The 22,533-nt window shown below is 39.1% G+C and overlaps 2 protein-coding genes across 2 annotated transcripts in view; both read left to right on the top strand.

Moving 5' to 3' along the window:
• The first annotated feature begins 11,833 nt into the window (after window positions 1-11,833).
• On the top strand, window positions 11,834-15,521 carry sat2a.1 (spermidine/spermine N1-acetyltransferase family member 2a, tandem duplicate 1). Its single transcript, XM_008322863.3, has 6 exons — window positions 11,834-12,053; window positions 12,734-12,785; window positions 12,863-12,946; window positions 14,341-14,442; window positions 14,530-14,570; window positions 14,926-15,521. Exons 1-6 carry the CDS (start codon window positions 11,880-11,882, stop codon window positions 15,109-15,111), a joined length of 639 nt encoding a protein of 212 aa, XP_008321085.1. The 5' UTR covers window positions 11,834-11,879; the 3' UTR covers window positions 15,112-15,521.
• A 4,446-nt stretch (window positions 15,522-19,967) lies between these two features.
• The window catches only part of tnfsf12 (TNF superfamily member 12), an 18,749-nt gene continuing 16,183 nt past the window's right edge, over window positions 19,968-22,533 (top strand). The window contains exons 1-2 of the mRNA XM_008322875.3: window positions 19,968-20,340; window positions 21,980-22,284. Of these exons, the coding sequence (XP_008321097.1) occupies window positions 22,111-22,284 (174 nt within the window). The 5' untranslated portion in view covers window positions 19,968-20,340; window positions 21,980-22,110. The remainder of the gene's footprint in view (window positions 20,341-21,979; window positions 22,285-22,533) is intronic.

Genomic DNA, 22,533 nt, shown 5'->3' with positions numbered 1-22,533 from the left:
TTACATTAAATAAACAGATAAACATTTTCAGCAGTGTTTTTTCCCCCAAGGTTTTTGTCTCTCATTATGGCAGACAAACAAGACGGGTGTAAAATTACTCACACGTGAAAACCTGAGCTTGTTGCAAAGTTTTGCATGAAATAGCTGACGGCTAGCTAGAAGTTAGATGACACAATAACGTTTGTTAAAAAACGTATGTATTTAGTTAAAATATATTACATTAAGCAAAAATAGCTACAAAAAGACTAAACATTTTTCCTGTTTAAGAAACAGTTTCCCAAGACGTTGCTGAAATTGAGTCAAACCTAGAGACAAAGGCCAAATAAAGGTGAGACACGTAGTTAGAGGTCATTTCTAAGTAGCTAAGAGCGAGGTTAATATTTAGCCAAAAATCATTTGTTACAATATGAACTAAGCCACAAAACACTGAAATAAAATGAAATAAAAATATCCCTGAACAAGTTACAGTCAAATATACAGCAAAAAAGCTAAGAGTTATCCCCCAAAAAGTAAAATTAATTAAAACCAGACATCAAACACCAATGAATTTTAATGTTAGCTAATAATGCGACAAAAGCAAAATTGATAAATGTTTGAGCCACAGAGATTGCTAAAGGTGTGCATAGAAGTAGCTAGCATGCACTGGAACTGCCCTCGAAATAATCCATAATCATCAGCACAGTATGATCAGTGTACACCTGGAATGGACGGAATGAGATTTAATTTTATTGTTTTACCAATAAAGTCCTGAATGGAGGTGCTGGTGGGCGGAGCTTAGTGTTCTATGATTTTAACGAGGACAAACGTTCTGTGCAGAGACTGAATCCGGCTGTGCAAATGTGATAATTGCAGGATACGAGTGTGTGTGTGTGTGTGTGTGTATGTGCGCGCGCGCGTACACAACCACCTGGCTTAAGCCGTTGTGCACTTTACATTCCATAGTATCAAACAGCAGCAAGTGTCACTCTGTGTTCTCACCAGAGGAACTGTACTGACGTCAGTGACACCAGGAGGACATATTTACTCCTCTAATTGGTTCTAATGGTTGTGGTTCGTACAAAGAATCCTTCCAAGTTTTTGAGCTGTTCAGTACAGTCTGTGGTCATCACTGTCTGATTCTCTCTCCATTCTGCAGCAGATATGTTTCATATACAAGGCTTTATTCATTTCATTTTTGCTATTTTTGTTTTTTTCTAGTTGTATCAATAGTGGCTAAGACGTAGCCGTTTTCAGGCTAATCTGAAGTACAAAAATCTACCAAAAATAATCTAAAATATAGAGTATCAGTGTTGGCTAATAGTGTGCTTTTGTCCATACCAAGGCTAGGCCAAGCTAGCCCTGCTGACAGGCTAACATGGGTCTAAGTGACTCTTTATGATCGTCTAACTCTTTTAACATTATTAGGCTAGCTTGACTTCCTCTCTGCATCTTAATATGAGCAGCGACCTATGAGAAAACAATTACTTGCCCAAGTTTTTGGCTACTTTTTATTTAGCGTTTGGCCGTAGCTTGGTTTCAACCTGTTTTTTGTTGTTGTTTTTTTTTTATAACAGCTTTTTTGAGCCATTTTTTCGTAAGTGTGGGTCAATACCTTTTTATTGTCGTGAGTGAACTATCACGTGCTCTGGGGCTGAAATCTCTAATCTTTTTAGCAGGTTGCACGCTAAATGCTCTGGGGCTGAAGGCTAATCTTTTTAGCAGGTTGCACGCTAAAATTGAACTCAAATCTGCACCAAACCTTTAACGTGTAATCCAAATCCTAGAAGGAAAATAACGACCTGCCATAATTCTGACTCTGTCTCATAGTTACAGTGCCACATACTGGACAGAATATTATGTTCCCTTCATGATAGACAGAATAAAGACTTGAATCCATTCCAGCAGTTCTTATCTGTGTGGTTTCCCTGAGCAGGGCGTAGAGTTCTATTCACACTATTCACTAATGTTCTGCAGAAAGAAGTGTAATGACAGACTCCTGTAACCTCCATAAATGGTCTTTCTGTGAGGGAGGAGGCCAACGCCACTGTCGCTCCTCTTTTGTTGTGACTGTATTTCTGTCCTCCCCTCTGCTTTCCTTTCTCTGGCGCTTCTTTTTTAGATAAGATGGGATAAATTAAGGCGACGCTAGCTGCTTTGTTGTGGAAATGCTTCGGGGCTCAGGGACCAATCAGAGTGTAGACTAAACAGGAAGTAAAGGAAGTGGCTTCCTGTAAAGGTCCCAGAGAGTTTTGGTAGTTGTTATTATCAAATATGTCTTCACTGAATAAACTGTAAGAAGTTTGTCAAAGAGCTGAAGAAACAATAGTGTGAACTGATCAGGACTCAGTCAAGTCACTGGGGTTAACGGGGAGGAACGGTAATAGATTGTCAGGGTACATTGTGAGTTAAATTAAAAAATAGCCGCAAAATCTATTGTTGTAAAAACAGCAATATATACATCTATATCTATATATATATCTACTGTATATATAGATATATATAGATATTTCCATATATATCTATCTATATAAAGATATATATGTATATATGTATATAAAGATATATATATATATATATACATATATATATATATATATATTTGGTCTACATTTATAATAACTTATGGCCATCCTCGGGTCAATTGTTAGCTTTTTCAGCTAATTTAATTTTAATCTGTGGGCTAATATTTTCTAACCAGCTTTAGCTACCTCCCTACCACATCTGGCTAACTTTCAAATAAATAGTTGTAACAGCTGTACTAGGATGGGAAGAATTCCCCCAGGAAAACTCAAACGATATTCGTCCGACTCAAACTGAATCCTGCTCAGAAAAAAAGGTAAAAAAAAAACCCAGAGAGGAAGTGATCTCATCTACAGCCTGATGAAACCCTCCTGTAAGGATAACAGGAAGAGCAAAAAGCAGACATGGACTCATGAAGCTCTGATGTCCTAATATGGAGGTAAGGACTTCAGACAGTAGCTATGACGACGAGTCACCAAGCAGAGGCAGATTTCAATTTTTCTGATTTGTTTTGGTGTTTTTTTTCTCTCATGACTTCCCCCAGACTCTGAGTCATGTGACTACTCCGAAGGTCAAGTCACGCTCTGAGAATTCAGCCCTAGACGTGACGTAAAACATTAAACAATAGAAGTGAAGCTTCAATGTAGCGGGAAAAGAGAATAAGTGATTAAATAAGTGGAATGAAGACACCTTCTCAAAACAGATACAAGGAAAAAGACGCAGAAATGTCCACAACAAAAATGAGGGAGCGGGGGTGGTAGAAGGCTGAAAGTGAAAATGGCTTAAGGGACAAAAAAAACCAAAACAAAACACACAAAAGGAGCAGAAAAAGCCTTCAGGACAAAAGGGAGGAGTTATTAAATAATTAAATGTTAATCTGAAGCTGTTAAAGCTCAGAGAAGTAGAAGTTGAAACATTTAGTAAAGGAGCAAAAAACAATCTTTGTGAAAACGTTCAGAAAATGTTCAACATTAAAACCTAAATAATGAACAATGAAAATTAAACACATTCAAAAAGCTAAGAAAAAAAAAATCAAAATCTAGTAGGTTGTAGCTCAAATGTTCTTTTGAAACAGTTTTGAAAAGAAACTATAGAAGTGGAAGATGAAATGTACGAACATTTTCTTTGATGGAGTGAAGCCGCGTGAGTTCCTGGCCTCACGTTTCCATTTTCTGTAAACACATATGATTTGACCCAAGCGTCTGGTGTCGGTGACGTAGGAGACACAGCTCCAGGTAAAAGCAGAGGTGAAGACAAGGTTACGGACGACACTCCCACAGAGTGTTGACATGTCAGCAAACTTTACTTTTCATTTGTTTTCAGGTCAAATATGAGGCCCCTCGGAACCAGGCGCACGCACTCACATTTTCCAGCTAAAACCTGAGAAAACCTCCATAAAACTAAACAACATTACCATACGTGTCCCACAGCGTGTGTTCTGTCAGCTGTCTTCTCTTTATTCTAGGCATTAGCACGAAATCAGACACGCAGGCTAACATGTTTTCAGGACCCTATTTTGGAACCTTTAGCCTTTAGTGTTAAACAATTATTTTTCCATATCTTTTAGGCTAACATTGACTTCCTGTCATCATCATCTTAACTTACTTATCACATAAACTAACATATACTTTTGTTACTTTTCTATGCCTTTAATTAATTGTTTAAATATATATACAGTATATATTTTTAAATTAACACAGAAGAATGAAAAAATATGAAATGGTTTCATGTGTTTTTTATTTGGTTAACTTTTAGCTGTCTTGACTCCATGTTTAGCCCTTTGGCTCTATTTTTATCCAACATTTCTATCACTTTGCTAAATGTCACTCATGATCTTACTTCTGTGCTACGTGTTTTAGCTCTGTTTCAAACTAATACTTGAATTATATTTCCATTTCGTTTCTACCATTTTACTCTCTTTTAGTTCTTTTTAGCTTTAGCTTGTCTCTAAGAATGCCCAACATTCAGAAAACATAAAAGTAGCATTAGCTAAAGGCTTGGCTATATTTTCCCCAAACATTCTTAAACTAGTACTGAGAAACTTTACTCTGCCACATTGGCATGTAATTATACTATTGTAAGATTCACAGAGATCCACAGATTTTTTTTCTAAATTAGTCAAAAGTAAAGAAACAGCAAAAGTTACACATGCAGAAAGTAAGCTAAAGTAGCTAACAAGCTGTCGATCAGATGGTAACCTACCTAAAGTAAATATGGCACTAAAGCAAGGCATTAGCAAATTGTAAAAATGCTTGAATATTAGTCAGAACGTGTCAAACGTGCTCAAGGTTGGATGTGACTATAGCAAAAGGTCAAAGATGATTTAGAAAATGTAGGTGTTCCGCACAAAGTGTGAAAATGTTTAGCTCTTTCATTGGCTGAGTAAAGCTCACCTGTGATGTTTCTTACTGAACTGTAAATGATAACCTTTGACACTCAGTTCACAGAACACACAATGGAAAACTGCTTAGATTCCTGTATCTTCAGATCAGATCAGTGATATGGATCAGAGTGTAGACTGCAAACACACACACACACACACACACACAAACACACACACACACACAGAGGAGTGTATACAGTCCAGTAGTGTAGTAACATCCTGAGGAAACTGCCTCTCCCTTCATTTGCTGCTCACAGCACCGTGGCATCGTTGGAGGGACTGGAACAGTGAGAGTGTGATGGAGAAGTTACAATAAAAATATCATGAATAGGAACTGATTCAGACCCAGAATGAGGACGAGGACGAGGAAGAGGAAGAGTCTTATTATTGCCTGTTCCCTGGAGTTTTCTCCTCCTGTTAGGCTTCAGTGAGTTTACTGGAAAAGTGAACAATGACTCGTGCAAACACAATAAAAACACAAGGAGACACAAAACGCTTTTCTTTTTAGCTGCTGATCCATTTCCATGCAGTGAAACCAGACGCTTGTCACACTCGTTTGTGAAGAGTGGGATATGAAGAGGTGAAGAAGCAGTTTTTGGCACTGGGCTGGGTCAAAGCTGTGGGTTATGTAACCCATCCAGGTCTTCTGTCCTCATCCTATCTGTGAAATGTCAGTATCATGCTTTTTTTCAGATTTGATGTTGTTTTTTTTAGGTGATAGCCAAATATAAGCCTTACATAAGCCAAAACCTCAGTCAAAAAAGAAAACTTCCCTCATATTTTCACTAAAATATCAGGGATGCATCAGATGTTGGGCCACCAAAACTCTTTGTTGGAAAATAACCCAAAAGCGCATTTTCATTTTTCGGCCGAAACAACACCGACACAGGATGTTGTGATCTATTCAGATCCTCTGGACTTCATCACAACTATTCTTGATCCGCCTTATAAAGATCCTTATGTGGATATGGGAATAGAGCAGCGCGCACGAGAAATGACCCAGGCAGAACCAAGAATTTTCATTTCAGTGCATCTCTACAGAAATATCTGTTTAAAAACACAAAAATACTTATTAATTCAAATTAAAAGTAGCATGTGGCCCACATGCTGTCAACATGAAACCCAGATGTTGGCCAACACTAATGAATTGCAGTTGGACTTTATTTTTCATATAGTGAATGTAGCACACAGTTGTGTGACCATCTTTGTAATAATTACATTACATCCTGTTTCAGTAGTAGAGACACTGAGTTAACACTGGACAGCCTGTTTATTGGTAGCGTAGGATGTATACCAGATATGGGCCACTACCTCCTATTAGTCTATGTCACTTTTTCAGGTTGTGACTCATTTTTTTATTTCTGGTTTAAGTTGTATTGAATGGTGGCCCACTTTCTGGACTCATGTATACCAGATATGGGTTGTGACTTTAGGTTCACTTTTCTCTTGTGTACCTGGATTCCAGATGTGGGTTGCTAAAAGTATTTCACTTGTATAGGTGGTGACTGAGGTAAACTAAAGAGGACTGATGTACTGTTGCAACGTTCTGTGGGTGGTTAGAGCAGCATGTACAGTATGACAGTGAAGAGCTCGTCTCTGACCGACTCAGCCTGTACTGACTAACGCTGCACTAACCGTGCGTCTGTAAAAACAGTGGGAGGCGTCTTCACCCACGTCACCGGCTCCTGCTGATGAAACCCGTTGGCTCATTCTGCCCGCGTCCTTCGTGAAGCAGCCCATTAGTCAGCGCTAACAAGCCACAGAGTTCTCCCGCTGCTGCTATTTATAGCCTCAAACACACAGCCTTATTCTCTGAGTCCAGTAAAAATCTGGCTCTGTGATCACTTCCTTCCCCGCCCTCTGCTCAGACCACGTTCTCAGTGCCAGACAAAGCTCTGGTGAAGTCAGAGTGGAACCTTATTTTGAGCCTGCAGTGACCACATACTTGATCGGACACACTGAAAATCCACAGGATTATCATCCTGTTCACATCACAGTGTTAGGACACTGACAGGGATGTCACTTCATCAGCACAACAGTACCAACACTGTGGTACTGTCAGTGGAGGCAGGCAGAACTTTTAGATGAGTGTACACAGTAGTGCATATAGAGTTGAGACGGTAAAGAATATTCTTTCCCGTGGTGTGTGTAAATAACAATGTGTGTGTTAGCGCACCGACAAGAGGAAAGACCGTGGAATCACTGGCTACACATCAGTCTGCCAATGCACTACAATGATTGATCTAATTAACCTTCGCCAACTAATTATCTCAACTAATGAATCCTTTTTGACTACTATATATACACACATACATGTATATGTATGTATATATATACTGATATATAAGATATACGTGTATATATATATATAATGTATACAAATAAATATACTCACCTACATCTATCTAGTACAAAAGTAAAATTCAGGGTCAACATATCAATAAAAAATCCTAACATTTGACATCTGACCTGGATTTCTGACAAAGGTTATAATTAAAGTTAATTAGCATTATTATAGGATTCGTGTCTGATAAGTGTTTTACTTCAGCCCAGAAAGGAAATCTTTTTGACTTGGCACAGACACAGCATATACAGCACTATAGTCAAGTATGTGGGCCAGAAAATAAGGCTGGCCCAATATATAATATATATGCAGTTTGACTCAGTGTTGAATACAATCTGGATTCCAGGTGTAGGCCACAAAGGGACTGGATTCCACTGGCTGCAGGCAGGTGGAGCAGGTGGAGATGGGGTGAAACTGCAGCCCACATTCTGGACTTGTTGATAAACATGCTGAAGCACGAGGCGGTAGCATCCCTGTGCTGACTTCAGGGTAGCTGTGAATATTCAGAGCTGTGGCTACAACTTACATCTTCACTACCTAGAGCCTGAAGCTGCATATGGTGCTGAGCTTTAGCGACACCTATCTGACAGTCATCACAGCAGCAGCTTCTAATTTTAAATGTCAACCCTTTCTTTTTGGAGTATTTTGATTGTTCAAACACGGGCTCTGCCTCCTAGGGCTGACAGAGGAGGAGCCTCCATGATCTCCTTACCCCAAAGACAGACAATGAACATATTTTTATATGTTAATTACTGCATTTAGACAATTAGGAAATGAGGTTGGAGCAACACAAACACAGTTATTTACCAACCAACATGATTAAGGCAGCATAACGTGCCAGCATCACTGTCTGCCCTCCAGCTGTTCAGAAACACACACACACACACACACACACACACACACACACACTCAGCGAATTATTTGAAACCATCACTTTTTCTCAGTTCTCTGCTGTACAGGTCAGAACCTGCAGTGAGATCATCAGACACGTCCACGTAAACGTCGTCAGAAGCTACATTTGAACATTTGTGCTTCTCCTACGTCGCCAGCCCATCAGTCAGATTCAGACATTTTTAGTTTGAGCCATTTGATGTTGTTACTGATTCATCCACTGCCTAATGAAAGCTTTTGTTAGTGATTATTGAACAAAGTACAAAGACAGGAAATACAAGTGCAAAACCACAAAAGCAGCATCCTTCTTTAGAACATGACTAACAATAACATTGAAATAATAAACTGGAGTCAAAGCAGGATCTGATGAGGTCATCAGTACAGTTCTGGTAAAAAAAATTATGACATGCAGGCATTATTTTTTATAGTTTTCCTTATGGAAGGAAGGAAGGAAGGAAAGTCAACTCCTTGTCAGTGTGACACAGCTCACCACTGCACACCACCAAATGTGACCTCTGTTTTTAACCCATCACCACAGTGAACAGTGGCAGCTTTAAGAACCAGGGAGCAGTGAGTGGAGACGGAGCCATGACAGAGCACCTCAGTGGGAACTTGGCAGCTGGTGGACTAGAACCTGAAACCTTCTGGACCCAAACCCTCTTCCTTAAGCGCTATAATATGGGGAGATTCAACAATACTGATGTGCAGAAACACAACATTGTTATGCTTATATGGTGATGGCTGATGGGAACAGACATCCCTACTGAATAAAAGTTAGTCCAGAAAGTCCCACAACATTTCATAATTGCTATGCATTAGCAACAACAGCTGCAGCTTAGCAAGAACATCAGTTCAATTAGGCCTTTGGAGAGATTTCTAAATGTTAGCCAAAACAAATCATTAAAACTCAAATTGATAACAGCCACAAGGCAACTGAAAGTGGGTCAAAAGACCAATACTTCAAACTTCCTAGCAAAAAATAAACAAGAGTAAGAATTTGTGAGCTGTGCAAAACTGTCCACGTCCTACATTTTGCCCTGGGCCGCAGTTTGAACACACGTTTCTCAGTTTGTTGGTGATTTTTCTGCTTGCAAGCAACATCGTGATAACGGCACATGACCTGACACATAAATACACAAAGTGTGATCTGAATAATTATAGACTATAGTATTTATTTAATAAGCAGATGGTAATTAGCCTCCAGCAAATAGTCAAGAAGTAAACTACGATTTTAAAAATAATCTTAGTTACCCTAGAAATGGCTGGAGGTTAGTTCATCTAAAGTAAAGACAAATGTGCAAAAGTAGGACAAAGTTAATTAAGTTCCTGGAACAAAGCTTGAAGTCTAGCACTAGTAACTTATTATCTAGAAACTTAGCTTACCAAAAAAGTTAAAAACAATTAACTGGAGATATGAACTGAACATTATCCAACAGATTACTAAGATCTGGGCCAGTAAATCTAATTACTGTAAGTCAAGAAATACCCCACCAAAAAGTATGCCCACAAATACCAAAGTTCATGTCAAAATGCTAACTGCTAATAGTTGACCACAGGTTTAATGTTTACCTTAAAGGCAAAACAGAAATACACAAATGTCAGCTGAAAATGGTAAACATAATAAAAAGACAAAGTATTTGCATTTAGGAAAGAAACACATTAAGAAAAAAATGTGGCAACAAAAGGTTAAACTGACACCAAAGATAACTTAAGTTTGACCCACAAATAACAAAAAAAAGACATTTAAAAAAATAGACAAAGATAAAAGGTTAAAAAAAGAGCAGAAAATGCAAAAACGTCACAGAGACATAAAGAAGCTGAATCTAACGCCAGAAGAAGGAAAACAGTAGATACTGTTTGAAACATAGTCATGTACCACATTTGGTCCCTGAGCCACAGTTTGGACACAGATGAAAACGTGTTGTTACCTTTGAGCTATTCTTCTGCTGCAGAGCATGACGACAGCACAGCATCTGACACAAACAAAGACAACAGGAAGAGTTTGTGACTAACAGCTAATTATTTTAATGTGGAGACGACAATAATGATGATGAGGTTTGTTCACAGCTGACAGCTATGTAGGACACAGAACAAGCTACGTTTGTTGGAATGACCTGGAAAAACGTGACGTCCAAAATATTGTGCGAACACCATGTGAAAAGACTGTCTGTGCTAACGTCTCCTCTGTTCGTACAGAGTACGAGCAACTGTAAAAAATCCACTGACGCTAGCAATATACCAGGAAAAAACATACATTATACAGAGATCCAGAGAGACAAAGATGTGACAAAAAGAACAAGACTGGGGTGTAAGAAATGGAAGGCTTAGTCCTAGTTAAGATGTAATTTCATTATAAATAGCTAAGGGTTAGCCGATGTTGCAGCACATATCGTAAAAAACAAACAAAACAAAAACAAATTGCTAATAGACAGAATAAAATGAACTCAATTGATCCCACACTAAAGTCTAATCAAATCTAGCTTCAAATTTATAAAAAAATGACTTCAGTTTAATGAAGCAGAGCCAACAGTTATATTAGCAAATTATTCAGAGTAGCAACAAAGGTTAAGGTTGAACCTATGGTAAAGGTACTGATCCCGCACTGCTGAAATAATTGAACAATGAAAGTTGGAAGACTTAAAATAACCTTGTCATTAGACAACACCCAAGAATGCTGAACGTTTGCCAAATCTCTAAACAATACTATAATCAATACTGCATTACGTTGCCAAAATATGTACACAATTGAGACAAGGGTTAGCATGAAATTCATTTTAACAGAGTTAAATTTTAGTAGAAAATTCGTAAAAGTTAGCAAAATAAAGAACATTATGTAAATCTGACCAGAATTTTTTTTATCCGAATAGCTACATTGGAAAGAACAAAAGGAAAAGGTCTCGTCTACCAGTAGTAACCAGGAATAGGCAGCCCTCTAGAGGCTACAAGCTGTATTACACATATGTCAAACGAGACCGATAATTTACAAAGAATCTGGCTGCACACAGACGAAGACCGGAAGCAGGAAACACACTACTGCAGCACAACTTGAATTGTTTGATTTCTGTTTTGTTTATGTATATTTCCTGAAGATAAAATATAAAAATATATCAATATAAAGTTTTTATTGATATTTTATTGATATATTTATATCAAACTGACTTGAGGAAAGTTAGGCTGGATGAAGACAAAAGTTACATAAACCTCGGCTCAAAAATATTTTACTATTGATTTTTATAACTTATATTCACAAAGACAGCTGAAGACTTGGTAAAAATAAAGCCAGAGTGATTACATTTTTAAAAAGCGTTAAATTCAAAGTGATTAAAATATACAAACATACATAAAGTACAAATATGACATCTATTTTAACATAGATGTCATATGTGAATCAAATGTTAGTTATCTTCTAACTGTTATTGATTATGTACTGGTATAACTTTTACATCTCCTTTTTAAATTAAATTACGTAAAACTAATTTGTCTGTTTTTCAGAGTTACTATCAGTTTGTTTGTTTTTTGTTTACCAGTTCTTATCACTTTTGAGACTAGTGTTGTACCATGTTTTTTGTTTACGTACATTAACATTCTTGTCTTACTTAATATCAGGCCGGAAATGGTTGAAATGGCGTCGTCGTCAACTGTTCGTTTTTAATGTAGTTGCTCGCATCGTCTACCATAAAGCTTGTTTACTGCTGTGCCAGGCTATGTGTTCGTAGGACTATAAATCGGCCAGTGACTGGTGGTTGACACCACGGTGGCTCCATGATGCTTTGCGTGATCATGACGTATTTCAGTGTGGGCAGGGGCAGAATAACAGCCCGGATTTACTTGTTACAGTACGGAGTACATGCAGATCCAGACAGTCGTATCAGGATGAACTTCCGTCTTCGCGACTCCACCGTGGATGACTGTAAGGACATCGCGCGGATGTTAATGGTCAGAAAAATACAAAATTTAAAACTTTTATTTCTTTGTTTTGTTTTAAACATCAACATTTGGTTAAACAACTATAGGTAGATCAATATCAAGTCTAAGCGCACGTAGTTTTCACCACTATTATTTTATGTATTATTCCTATTATAGTTCATTATGGTTAAACTGAACCGAATATTAGAAGCAGAGAAGAGATAAAAGGGTGAAATTGATGAGTTAAAGGCAGCATCCACACAGAAGGAGCTGTGCAACATCTGGTGGAACAAATCCGGCTGTTACAGTACAGAGGCAACTTCGTCATGGTTTGGAACTGAATTTTAGCTCAGATTTGATATATTCCAGCAAATTATTCGTAAATGTTAATTCATTGCAATGACACACTTGAAAAGTTTTTCAAGGCTGAACTGGTTTAAACCATTTGACAGAAACCTCCCAGAAACCAAACCTGCCTTGGGTAAGATGACCTGCATGACCAAGAACAGATAAAAAAAATATTTCTTTGGTTTATTAATCACAGCACCTGAGGTAAAGACCTGAGCTATGACCAAACAGGATACATGCAGCTTAATTGACATAGTCTCATGTTTGAAGAGACATGACACCAGAGTAATCTAATCTGTTTGAACAGATCAGATACACGTACGATAAATAGTGAACATTTACATCAACTTCTTATTTTGCAGGAACTGGCTGAATATGAAAAAGTGACAGATCTTGTGAAAATTGGGCAGAAAGGTAGGGTTTGGATAAAAAAAAACCACTTTGTTTGATAATTAGTGCATAAATGAATGTGTTCTTTTGTTTACATGCAGATTTGGAGCAGGATGGTTTTTCCAACACCCCATTCTTTCGAGGAGTCATCGCTGAGGTTCCAGAAGATCAGAAAAGCAAAGATGGTGTGGGAAAATGGAAACATTTTTTTGTCTGAAATACGTGGAATGAATTACACAAAACATTAGAGAACTAATAGCTAAAGGTTCACCATGAAATGCATGGCAAACTTGTTATTGTGCGGCTCTTAAAGCTGTCAGAGAAGCAGAGACATAAAATTATTCAAATATATTGAAAATGTTGCTCAAAATCTCTATAATGTGCTCATAGTTTATACCAACAATGTCGTCTCGAAGTTAACAAACAATATTGCAGCCATAAACACAAACAGCTTGTCAGTCAGTTTAGATAAAAACTAGCTTAGTTGCTAGAAGGCGTTTTCTTCGAAATTGTAACGTGTGTTAGTAAAGTATCTGATGAGAAAAGATCAAGGCTGAAAGAACAACTGTACAGTTGTTGTTATAATAATTACTACTATTAATTGTAATTATTGAGCAGTTGCAGGTGTATCAACACAGACAACTGTTAACAACAACAACAACAACAGGAGCTGGAAGCACTCGTTTATTACTGTGACAACATCAATGATTAACTGTTGACACTCAGACTTCACCTTAATTATCAGAACGATATCGTGTCGTTCCCCCTCTCTGTCCTCTGGGTGGAGGTCGTTGGTGTTACATAAATGGAGGTGTGAGTTACACCTCTACTCCCTGGGGAGGAAACTAAGGACGGCATCTGGAGAGTTGTGCCTATATGTTTGTGTTCCCTACTTTTCCCTTCTGATTCTGAGGGAATGTTTAATCATCAGCACTGTTGTCGGCCACAGCACGCGCTAAACCGCTCGGAGCAGAACTTGACCAGCACTAACCGAGCCAGCTGGCTCCAACACAAGGAACAGAACACACTGCGCATGTGCGCTACAACATTATACCACAACATTTATTAAACCGTCACAATAACAAATGACCACAGAACAATATCAACGCTAAACAAGCCTGTAGTCACTAGATGGCAGCATTGTAGCTTCTTGTGTTAATCTATAGTGATAATCAGGGGGTTGTATGCAGAATGCTGGTGCCAACAACTCTTACAGTGGTTTGTACAGATAAATAAACAGATATTACCAGGCACTCAGTAGTATTTTAATTCTGTCCCCTAGGGGGCAGAAGATGATTGAGAAACACTGTTTTAACCCATCACCTTAGTGAGCAGGCAACACTTAACTTCCACCACTGCCCTGCTATATCGGTATCGGTTGATATCGGAATCGGAAATTTAGTGTTTGGCCAATATCGGCATATCAGATATTGGCAAAATGTTAATATCAGACATCCCTACTTTATTTTTACTATATGGCGAGATTGTAACCATTAACTTAATAATAGCTAACTATTAGCCATTTCTAGGTTAGCCGTCTGTGTTGAACTAACTACTCTTTTCGTCTGTGTGCTGCCAGGTCATGTAAAGGTTGGATACGCTCTCTACTTCTTCTCCTACAGCTCATGGAAGGGAAGGTGCGTCTACTTGGAGGATCTGTACGTGATGCCTGAGTTCAGAGGTAGAGTCAAAGATCTCAAGTTGATTCATTGGTGATTCGGTCCCGTTGTTCACTTCCTGTGAGAGACTGTTGGGTTCTGTTTTACAGGAAAAGGCATCGGTAAAGCCCTGATGAGCAAAGTAGCTCAGGTGAGTCCTAATAACAGTTCTTTGGGAAGCAGACACAATGAACTTTTTTCCCCACTAGTACCAGACTTTCAGATTAAATTGCGGTCATTTAAGACCATGGAGTTTTTGTTAAATTGTCAAAACCCAACCCTCTTTTTCAGTAACATTTAGCTCTATTTTTGTACTTGCTAATATTTTGGGCTCTACATTGACTACCTTATTTGACTTGTACAGTACGGGGGGAAAACCCTTAACTGAGTAATGTGCTACTTTGGGCTAACCATCGTAGTTTGGCTGATGAAGTTGTGTTGGGATGTTTTACAGCCAGGTTTATCTTCATACTAACAAGTACAATTAAAAAAATGTTTTCTTTCAGTTGGGCCTGGAAGTGGGGTGTACGCAGATGAACTTTATCGTTCTGAACTGGAACAAATCCTCCTTGGAGTTTTACACCAGACAAGGTTGTATAGATATCACTGAGAAACTGGGATATCACTGGATGAGCTGTGGAGAAAACGCCCTGAAGAAACTGGCCAACAGTGACCCAGTAGATGAGTCCTGAACCCTGGCCCCATGCAGTTTACCCAAACCATGTCATCTTTTATTTTGTGTTTTAAAGTGTGGGCCCAAATATGGAACTGGGGTAGATATAACATAGCCCACATCTATTTACCTGTAAATAAAAACAGTTTACTGCCACACAGTAGAAGATGGTGGTTTTTTGCATAATTATGAGCTGGATGTAAGTCAGAATCTAACAGGTGAATTTTTAATAGTAAAAGCCAAATTAACCTCAAAAAGCTTGTGCAGTTAAAAACCATAGAAAAAGCCAAGAATGCAGCTAAATGATAGCTCATAAATACATCTAAATGTTGGTCAAACAAGAAAGTATTTATTTCATCACATCTTTAGCCTTTGTTTGCTACTGTAATTAGCCATTTGTTGCTGCTATTAAATTATCTTTTGGCAAAACTTTGTTTTCTTGGTGTTAGCTAACTTGTAATTGTTTATTAACATATTATCTTTAAGCCAACCTTTAGCTTTAACTTTTGTAGAGTTTTTCCCCCACATTTCCAACGTCTAGCTATTTTGTAATGAGGTTTTAGAGATGTGGTGTAAACTTTTACACTTTTACAGCAAATGTTGCCCTCATAGTAACTAGCATACTAGGATACTAGCATACTAGGATACTTTCTGCCTCTTGGCTGCAGTGTGTTTGGGCACGCTCATATAAAAATGTATATTTAACTGAAGCAATGAGTGGGATTCAAACCTAAGACCCCCCTTTTCTTCCGTCTGCTTCCTCTGCTGCCAAACAAACAGCAAACTCATGGTTTTCAGTTTCCAACCTGCGGCTCTGCTCCAGAATCCAATAATCTGTGCGGTGGAATTTAAAAAATGGCAGCAGAGCGCTGGGCCTGGTGCTGCCTCAGCATTTTCAAACCTGCGGCTCTAAAGTGAAAGTGGCAGAACTCTGGCTCTGAAAGCCTGGTTCTGATCCATGTCCTGGTTTCCAGACGTTTAATGAAAAACACACACACAGTCAGGAGTTAAATTTAGTTTGTTTTCTCTCCATCTATAAACAAGTCAGAAACCACGACCCGACTCTGCCGCTCTGGACCGGTTTGACATTTTCTTTCTTAAACAATTCAACAAAGAATGTGACTTTTTTTCCCCCTAAAAATGTTGATACTTCCACAAAAATGACAAAAGATCCACCTCACACAAATAATCAAAGATCATGATAGAAATGAAAAGGCCTTTGTTGTCATTGTACAAGGTCAGTGAAGTCCAGTGTAAGAAGAGGGTAAAGGTTAGAGTTGAAGAGTTCATTTAAACTAGTAAAGACAATAAAGAAGCAGTCACTGAAACGATAACAACCATAAAGTAACAAACCTCAAGATAAATCAAATCAAGTTTACAATGGCTGCAGAGGTTGTGGGTTCTGTGACTGGCCCAGAAGATGAAACTGTCAGTCCACTGGTCTGGGACTTGTTTGACCTGAGACACCCGATTGAGGCCAATAGGTCAAACAGGACAGACAAAGGTCTCCTCTGCTCCGCCTTTCTGTGATTTAATACAGGTAAAGAAGACAGGGCGGGGGGGGTGGGGGGGGGGTTGTCTTGTCAACTAGCATTTATTTAGTTGTAGCTTTTACCTCTGCAAATACTTAGCAATTCGCAAATATTAGCTAATTTGGCTAGCTGTTGGTATGACGACCTTCTAGGCTAATTTGAAAGACTTATTGTCGTCTTTCAGTAAATCTTTAAGAAAACATTGAGTTCAATTTAGCAACTGTTACTTATTATTGGCAACCATTGAGCTGTGTGCTATAACAGTGTCTATAAAATCACAGCCGACTATATCAGCTTAAGAAGCAGTCGATACAAAATAATATGACTTCATGTTGTAGCGATGTCTCTACCATTCCAGAAGTTTAAGCGCAGGTCAAAGAAAAGGAAGAAAAAATAAATAAATAAAATTATTTATAATGCAGAAGTGAAGAGTTAAATTATTTAGAACACAGAAGGGAGGAGTTGGGAAAGTAGCAAAATGTACCAGTTTTACAGTCATTTCTTTGGGAAGTACCTGGATAAACGAGCGTAAAATAAGAAGTGGAGAACAGAAGCTGTGATAATGAAGAATGGTTAAAATGGGATCATCTTTTTGTGTGATTTAAAGTATAGTGATCGTTTTTAATATATTCATTCTAATTCTGCTGGTAATGTCAGTTAGGGAAGGTGTCTAATGAAACAGACTAATGGAAGAACCCAATGAGGATGAAGTCAGGTGAAGAGATTATGGCAAATTTTGTTTACAATATACTATAATTATAATGACGGATGATGTTAAATGCTGAGGGAATTTAAATGTATTTTCTGTAATCTGAAAGGGTGTGTTCAACTCAGAAAAGTGTGAAACACTGTTGCTGGAGTTAAAGAGAAAAAGGAAGTGGAGAAGGACAGGACTCAGCCCAGAACCCTGCTACAACCTGAGAAGAGGACTGTGGACCCAATGGACTTTTCCTATTATTTTACATCTCAAGCAGCAAGAAAATCTCCTATTTGGACCATTTCTGACTAGCAAAAATGGTAAGGTCCATGTTTGCCTCCACTGGACGTTTGCCACAGCTGTGACCAGGGTTAAGAGGGGCCCCATTCAGGGGAAGCAGCCCCGTACTGGGCACTTCTCTTCTTCTCCACCACCACGGCAGAGCAGTATGGTCAGATTAGAATGCACTGAAAAATGCCTTTTATTGCTTGACTATTTTATAATTATATGATTATACTGTTTTTACCTGAACACTAGATTGGACCATGAGCTACTCCCTATCCTTTCCAAAAAATAAAATATCGATTAGAGTAATTTGTCATTTGATAACGTCATACACATTAAGCATTAGGATGTATGTTCAAACAACATATGGTTGCGCACCTGCCTCGAAAGCAGAGAGTCCTGGGTTCGATTCCCAGAGGAACCACATGTTTCTTGCTCTGTAAGTCGCTTTGGGTAAAAGTTCTTAATGCATAGTTGTCAAATGTAAATGTAAGCGCCTGCCAAGGAGCTTACACCCTAAACAAAGGCGGCAATTTACATTTCTGCTACTGGTTGAACGAGCTGCTTGCGTGACTATGCTGTTTGCTATTTTAACATCGTCTCACAATAAAACACGCATTAGGTCAACTGACAGAAATCCACGATTCAAAACCATCCCAACACATACTATAAAATACTGTACCACAATAGGCTGTATTATAACAAATACTTCATTTGTTGATACCTTGTTTTTTGCAGCCTCGTAGGCTAGCCATGGAAATCTGCCTTTTCAGACCTTCTACCTTTTGTAACCATTACTCTATAAAAAGATCCTGGATTATATTTTAAAATCCATTAAGAGAGTGTTAAACAAAAGCTTTATCCTGAATCGATGAGCTGTTCTGAAAACAATCATGTGATTTAAGCAGTGTTTCAATTTTTAAGCTGCTCTGTCAACTGTTTTTGAATATTAAAACTTCACTTTTGTTCTGGAACAACATTAAACATATGGCTAACTTTTAGCTGCCCAGCATCGTTTCACACACCCACCGTTTCCTGTGACTAACATTGGTTTAGCTCATGTACTTTTTGACTTAATCTTAGTTATCTTGTGTTTAATTTAATGACCACCAAAGACGTTTTTGCCTTTTATTGCAGTATTGTTCTGACTTTTCTGGATACTGGGTTTGCAGAAAGGTTCAGCTGTGCACATTTTGACAAATCATCTCCCAAAGTGCACAACCTCAATATTGACTCCATTCTCCACGTGTGAAGATGAAGAAACATTTACTAGCTGCTTCATCTCCCACTTCCCAGAAGGATCCTGATCCAGGAGTCTAGATCCAGAGCTGTAAATCCTGGACTCTTGTAACTCTGTTTCCCTGAGTGGAATTTTTATTAAGTGGAATCAAAGTTCAGGACCTGATTCATCTGCAGTAAATCTCAGTGCTTTAATGAGACACTGTCACTGAGGATGAGAAACTGAGAAGAGACTTTTGTTAGGAAAAACCTGGGTCCTGGGCTGAAAAACCTTTGTAAAAAGCCAAATTTGATGTTGCAAATAAAAATGTTTAACACATTTATTTTGTGCAAAACAAATGCTTTTGTCCTCTGGTCATGTCATTGAAATCCAGGCCTCCCAGATTTGGACAAATTTACTCAAAACATTGAAGTTTCTCTGACTTTTTTAATCAAAAACAAAAGGCTAAGTTAGGAAAGTATTAGTATTAGCCTAGATGAGAATAAACAAATCAGACACCTGAAGGTTAGCAAGAGCATTATTTCAGCTAACCCATTTGTTTTCAATGTGACTACTTTTTGCCTATTAGTAATTATTTCTTGTTTAGGGCGGATGGTTGGTTTGGCAAGGTTAATTTCTCTTTTAAATTAACCTTTAGCTATCTTTGTGTTTTAACTCATTCAAGGCTAATGTTGTCCATCAAACATTAGGTACATTTTCTGCTAACTTTTAGCAATTCCTTGTCATAACTTTAAGCTGATATTGGCCTTTTTATTCAGCATGACTCAGTCAAGGTACAAGAGAAAGTTTATTGGTAACACTTGTCGTCTTCCTTTTTTCTTGTTTTGCACAGTCGCTACACTTTAACCTAACATTTGGCTAACCTTTAGCTATTTTTTTGCCTAATCTTTAATCCTGTAAATGGTCATAAAATTGGGAAATATTCTTCAAGTAAAAACACAATTTTCAAAATATTGTTTTAGACACAAAGCAGTTGTGTGAAAGCGTTTCCTTGTTGTTCCTGCAGCCTCACACACACACACACACACGCACTTTAGTGCACCTCCAGGCTATTTGACTTGCTGACAGCAGATGGTGTCAGAGGCCAGTAAAACACACAAGTTCACATGCGAAGAAGCAAAGATGGAGGCGAACAGTCAGACTGCATCACATTGTTACTCTCATTGGTTTTGAAAACGTGTTCTGAGACCACGGGGAGACTTGGAAGAACTCTGAGCTGTTAGTGAATTGAATAAAGCAGCAGAGAAGAGAGAAACATGGCTGTGGAGCCCGAGTGTCGCCGGTCCAGTTGGACCAATGTGGTGTGAGTCAAGTTCATGAGGACTATGTGAGAGTGTGAATGTTCATGATCTGGAGGTCTACATTCTCCTCAGAGAGCTCAGTGCCATAGCAGTGAAAGAACCAGGACGTTGTTCAACACGTGGTTCAGTCAATTCTACAAACTTTGTGCACACCAGAGTCACGGGGAGAACTGTTGCATGGAATATTAAAAAGGTAAAAACAGTATGACAGAAACTGTCAGCCGAGGGCTAACACTAACGCTAACACAGGCAAAGATATAGCTAAAAGACAGCCTGTGCTAAAAGTTATCTACAAGATACCAACACAATCTGTCAACGCAACCACAATAGCTACAAATATGACTGAAACGTACGTGTAAGTTAGTCAAATGACTAACTCAGAAACAAGTCAGCCAAAGTCGCTTCACAATGTTGACTCAGACATCGGAGGTAGCAAAGGATAAACTCTAGGAAAAACAGCTAATACTTGGCTCAAATTACCTGAAGACACACCATAAAAGAGTACACCACAAACAGTAATAATTTAACGACAGCATGACCTTTTGGTTGAATTTAATAGATGAATATGCTAGGAGCTATCTAAATTCTTAGCACAAGAAGTTACATAGATACCCAGAGGGAACAAAAGTTTGCCAGAATGATTACAAATGATCAATGTTTAGCTAAAATGAACAAATAAAGTACCCTAATGCCTAACACAAACTGCTAACATTTAGCCAAAAAGACATTAAAAAGAGAGTCTTAAGTTAAACCGTTATTAGTGAATTAAATATTAAAATACTTACTATACTATATTTTCCTAAAACATATAAATAAATAAATGTTAGGTGGCTCAGTCAGTATAAATACTTACATTGTTTTGAAAAAGAAAACAAAAGTTTGGCCAGGAAGCAGCTACAAGTTAGCCAACACAGCTACGTAGTTTACAAAGAAAAACAAAGTCAAACTGTATAGCTAACAAATTAGCTTGAAAAGACAAACACTAAAACAAACCCTGGTACCAGACCTCAGTCTGGACTCCTGTGGACTAGTGCAGGTGTTGACTGTGGTGTCTTCAGTTCAGATTTGGTTCTTGGACTTCAGCAGTGAAGCCCAGAATCAGACAGTAGTGACGCGACTGCTGAGCAGCCCACATTTTTTAAGCTTTTACTTGGACTCGTTCCTTAACTGTTAAAAATATAATTTTAAAAAGAAAAAGGACGTGACCCAGCCGTACAGTGTGTTTGAGCACCCCCTAGTGCTCAAACACTGCGTGTTTTAACCCCCAGTCTTTACGTTCACGTACACAGTTATAAAGCCAGTCGGAGTCTGGTCACTTGTGGGGACACAGAAAGTTCATGGAGTTGGTACGCGAGCGTTACCAATCATCATTACAGACAAGATGACACTTCTGCCATCTAGTGGTCGAACAGACAAGTACAGGACGAGTGAACGGCTTAAAGTGGTATGTGCAGACAAAAAAAGTTGTTGTTATTTATTAAATCAGCTACTGTCACAACATGTGTGCCCTTAACACCAGTGTCTGTACGCGCGTGCGCATGTTGGGCAGCAGCAGACAGACTGGGTCTGACCCCCAGCTGCTGCTGCTGCTGCTGCTGCTGCTGCTGCTGCGTAAAGGGAAGAAGAGCAGGAGCGCTGAGTCAACGAATCACGAGGAGCAGCAGGAGGATGCAACAGAGCATGAGTGCGCACTCTTTGGCACACTTTGCGTATTTTGGAGCCGCCGTGCGCACAGGGAGGATGAAGAAACACTTGATCTGAGAGCTTAACGCTGCGTCTCCTTGTTTTTTTTTCTCCTTTTACGCACGTTTATTTTTCATCCAAAATCACAGAAATGGACACCGGGACAGTGTCAGGGTTTTGACGCACTCACTGCTGGAATGGAGCTGAAAGGCAGCGGGCGGTGAGCAGCAGCAGCAGCAGCAGCAGCAGCAGCGGTTGCAGTTGCGTCTGCAACACCAACATGCATCGGATCCTGCAGAGGAGGCGAGTGCGCAAGCTGCGCGTCCTCTGGGCGTCCCTGGCCCTGGTGGCGCTGTCTCTGGCCGCCTGCAGCGCACTCTTCACGGCGTGGACCTGGAGGCAGACGCGGGACCTGTCCCAGTCCTTCAAGATCCTGCAGGAGCGTTTGGAGCAGGTTTGGAACACCTTGAAAAACCTCCTCTGTCCTCCTCCTCCTCCTTCTCTTCTCCTCGGTGAGGAGTTCGTTGCTTTTTCTTTATTCTCTGCTCCCACTTTTTACAGACCATCAAGTGTTTGTTATGTAACTCCTGCCGTGGCTGCGGTTACGGGAATCTTCGTGGGGGGTACAGGAGCACACACACACACACACACACACACACACGCACGAACACAGTCGACACTCTGACCCCCCCACTCTGACCCC

The sequence above is a fragment of the Cynoglossus semilaevis genome, chromosome 1 (genome assembly GCF_000523025.1).
Source record: "Cynoglossus semilaevis isolate Cse_v1.0 chromosome 1, Cse_v1.0, whole genome shotgun sequence".
Lineage (NCBI taxonomy): Eukaryota > Metazoa > Chordata > Actinopteri > Pleuronectiformes > Cynoglossidae > Cynoglossus > Cynoglossus semilaevis.
The sequence above is the reverse complement of the archived record's forward strand: the minus strand, read 5'-3'. Positions and strand labels throughout refer to the sequence as shown.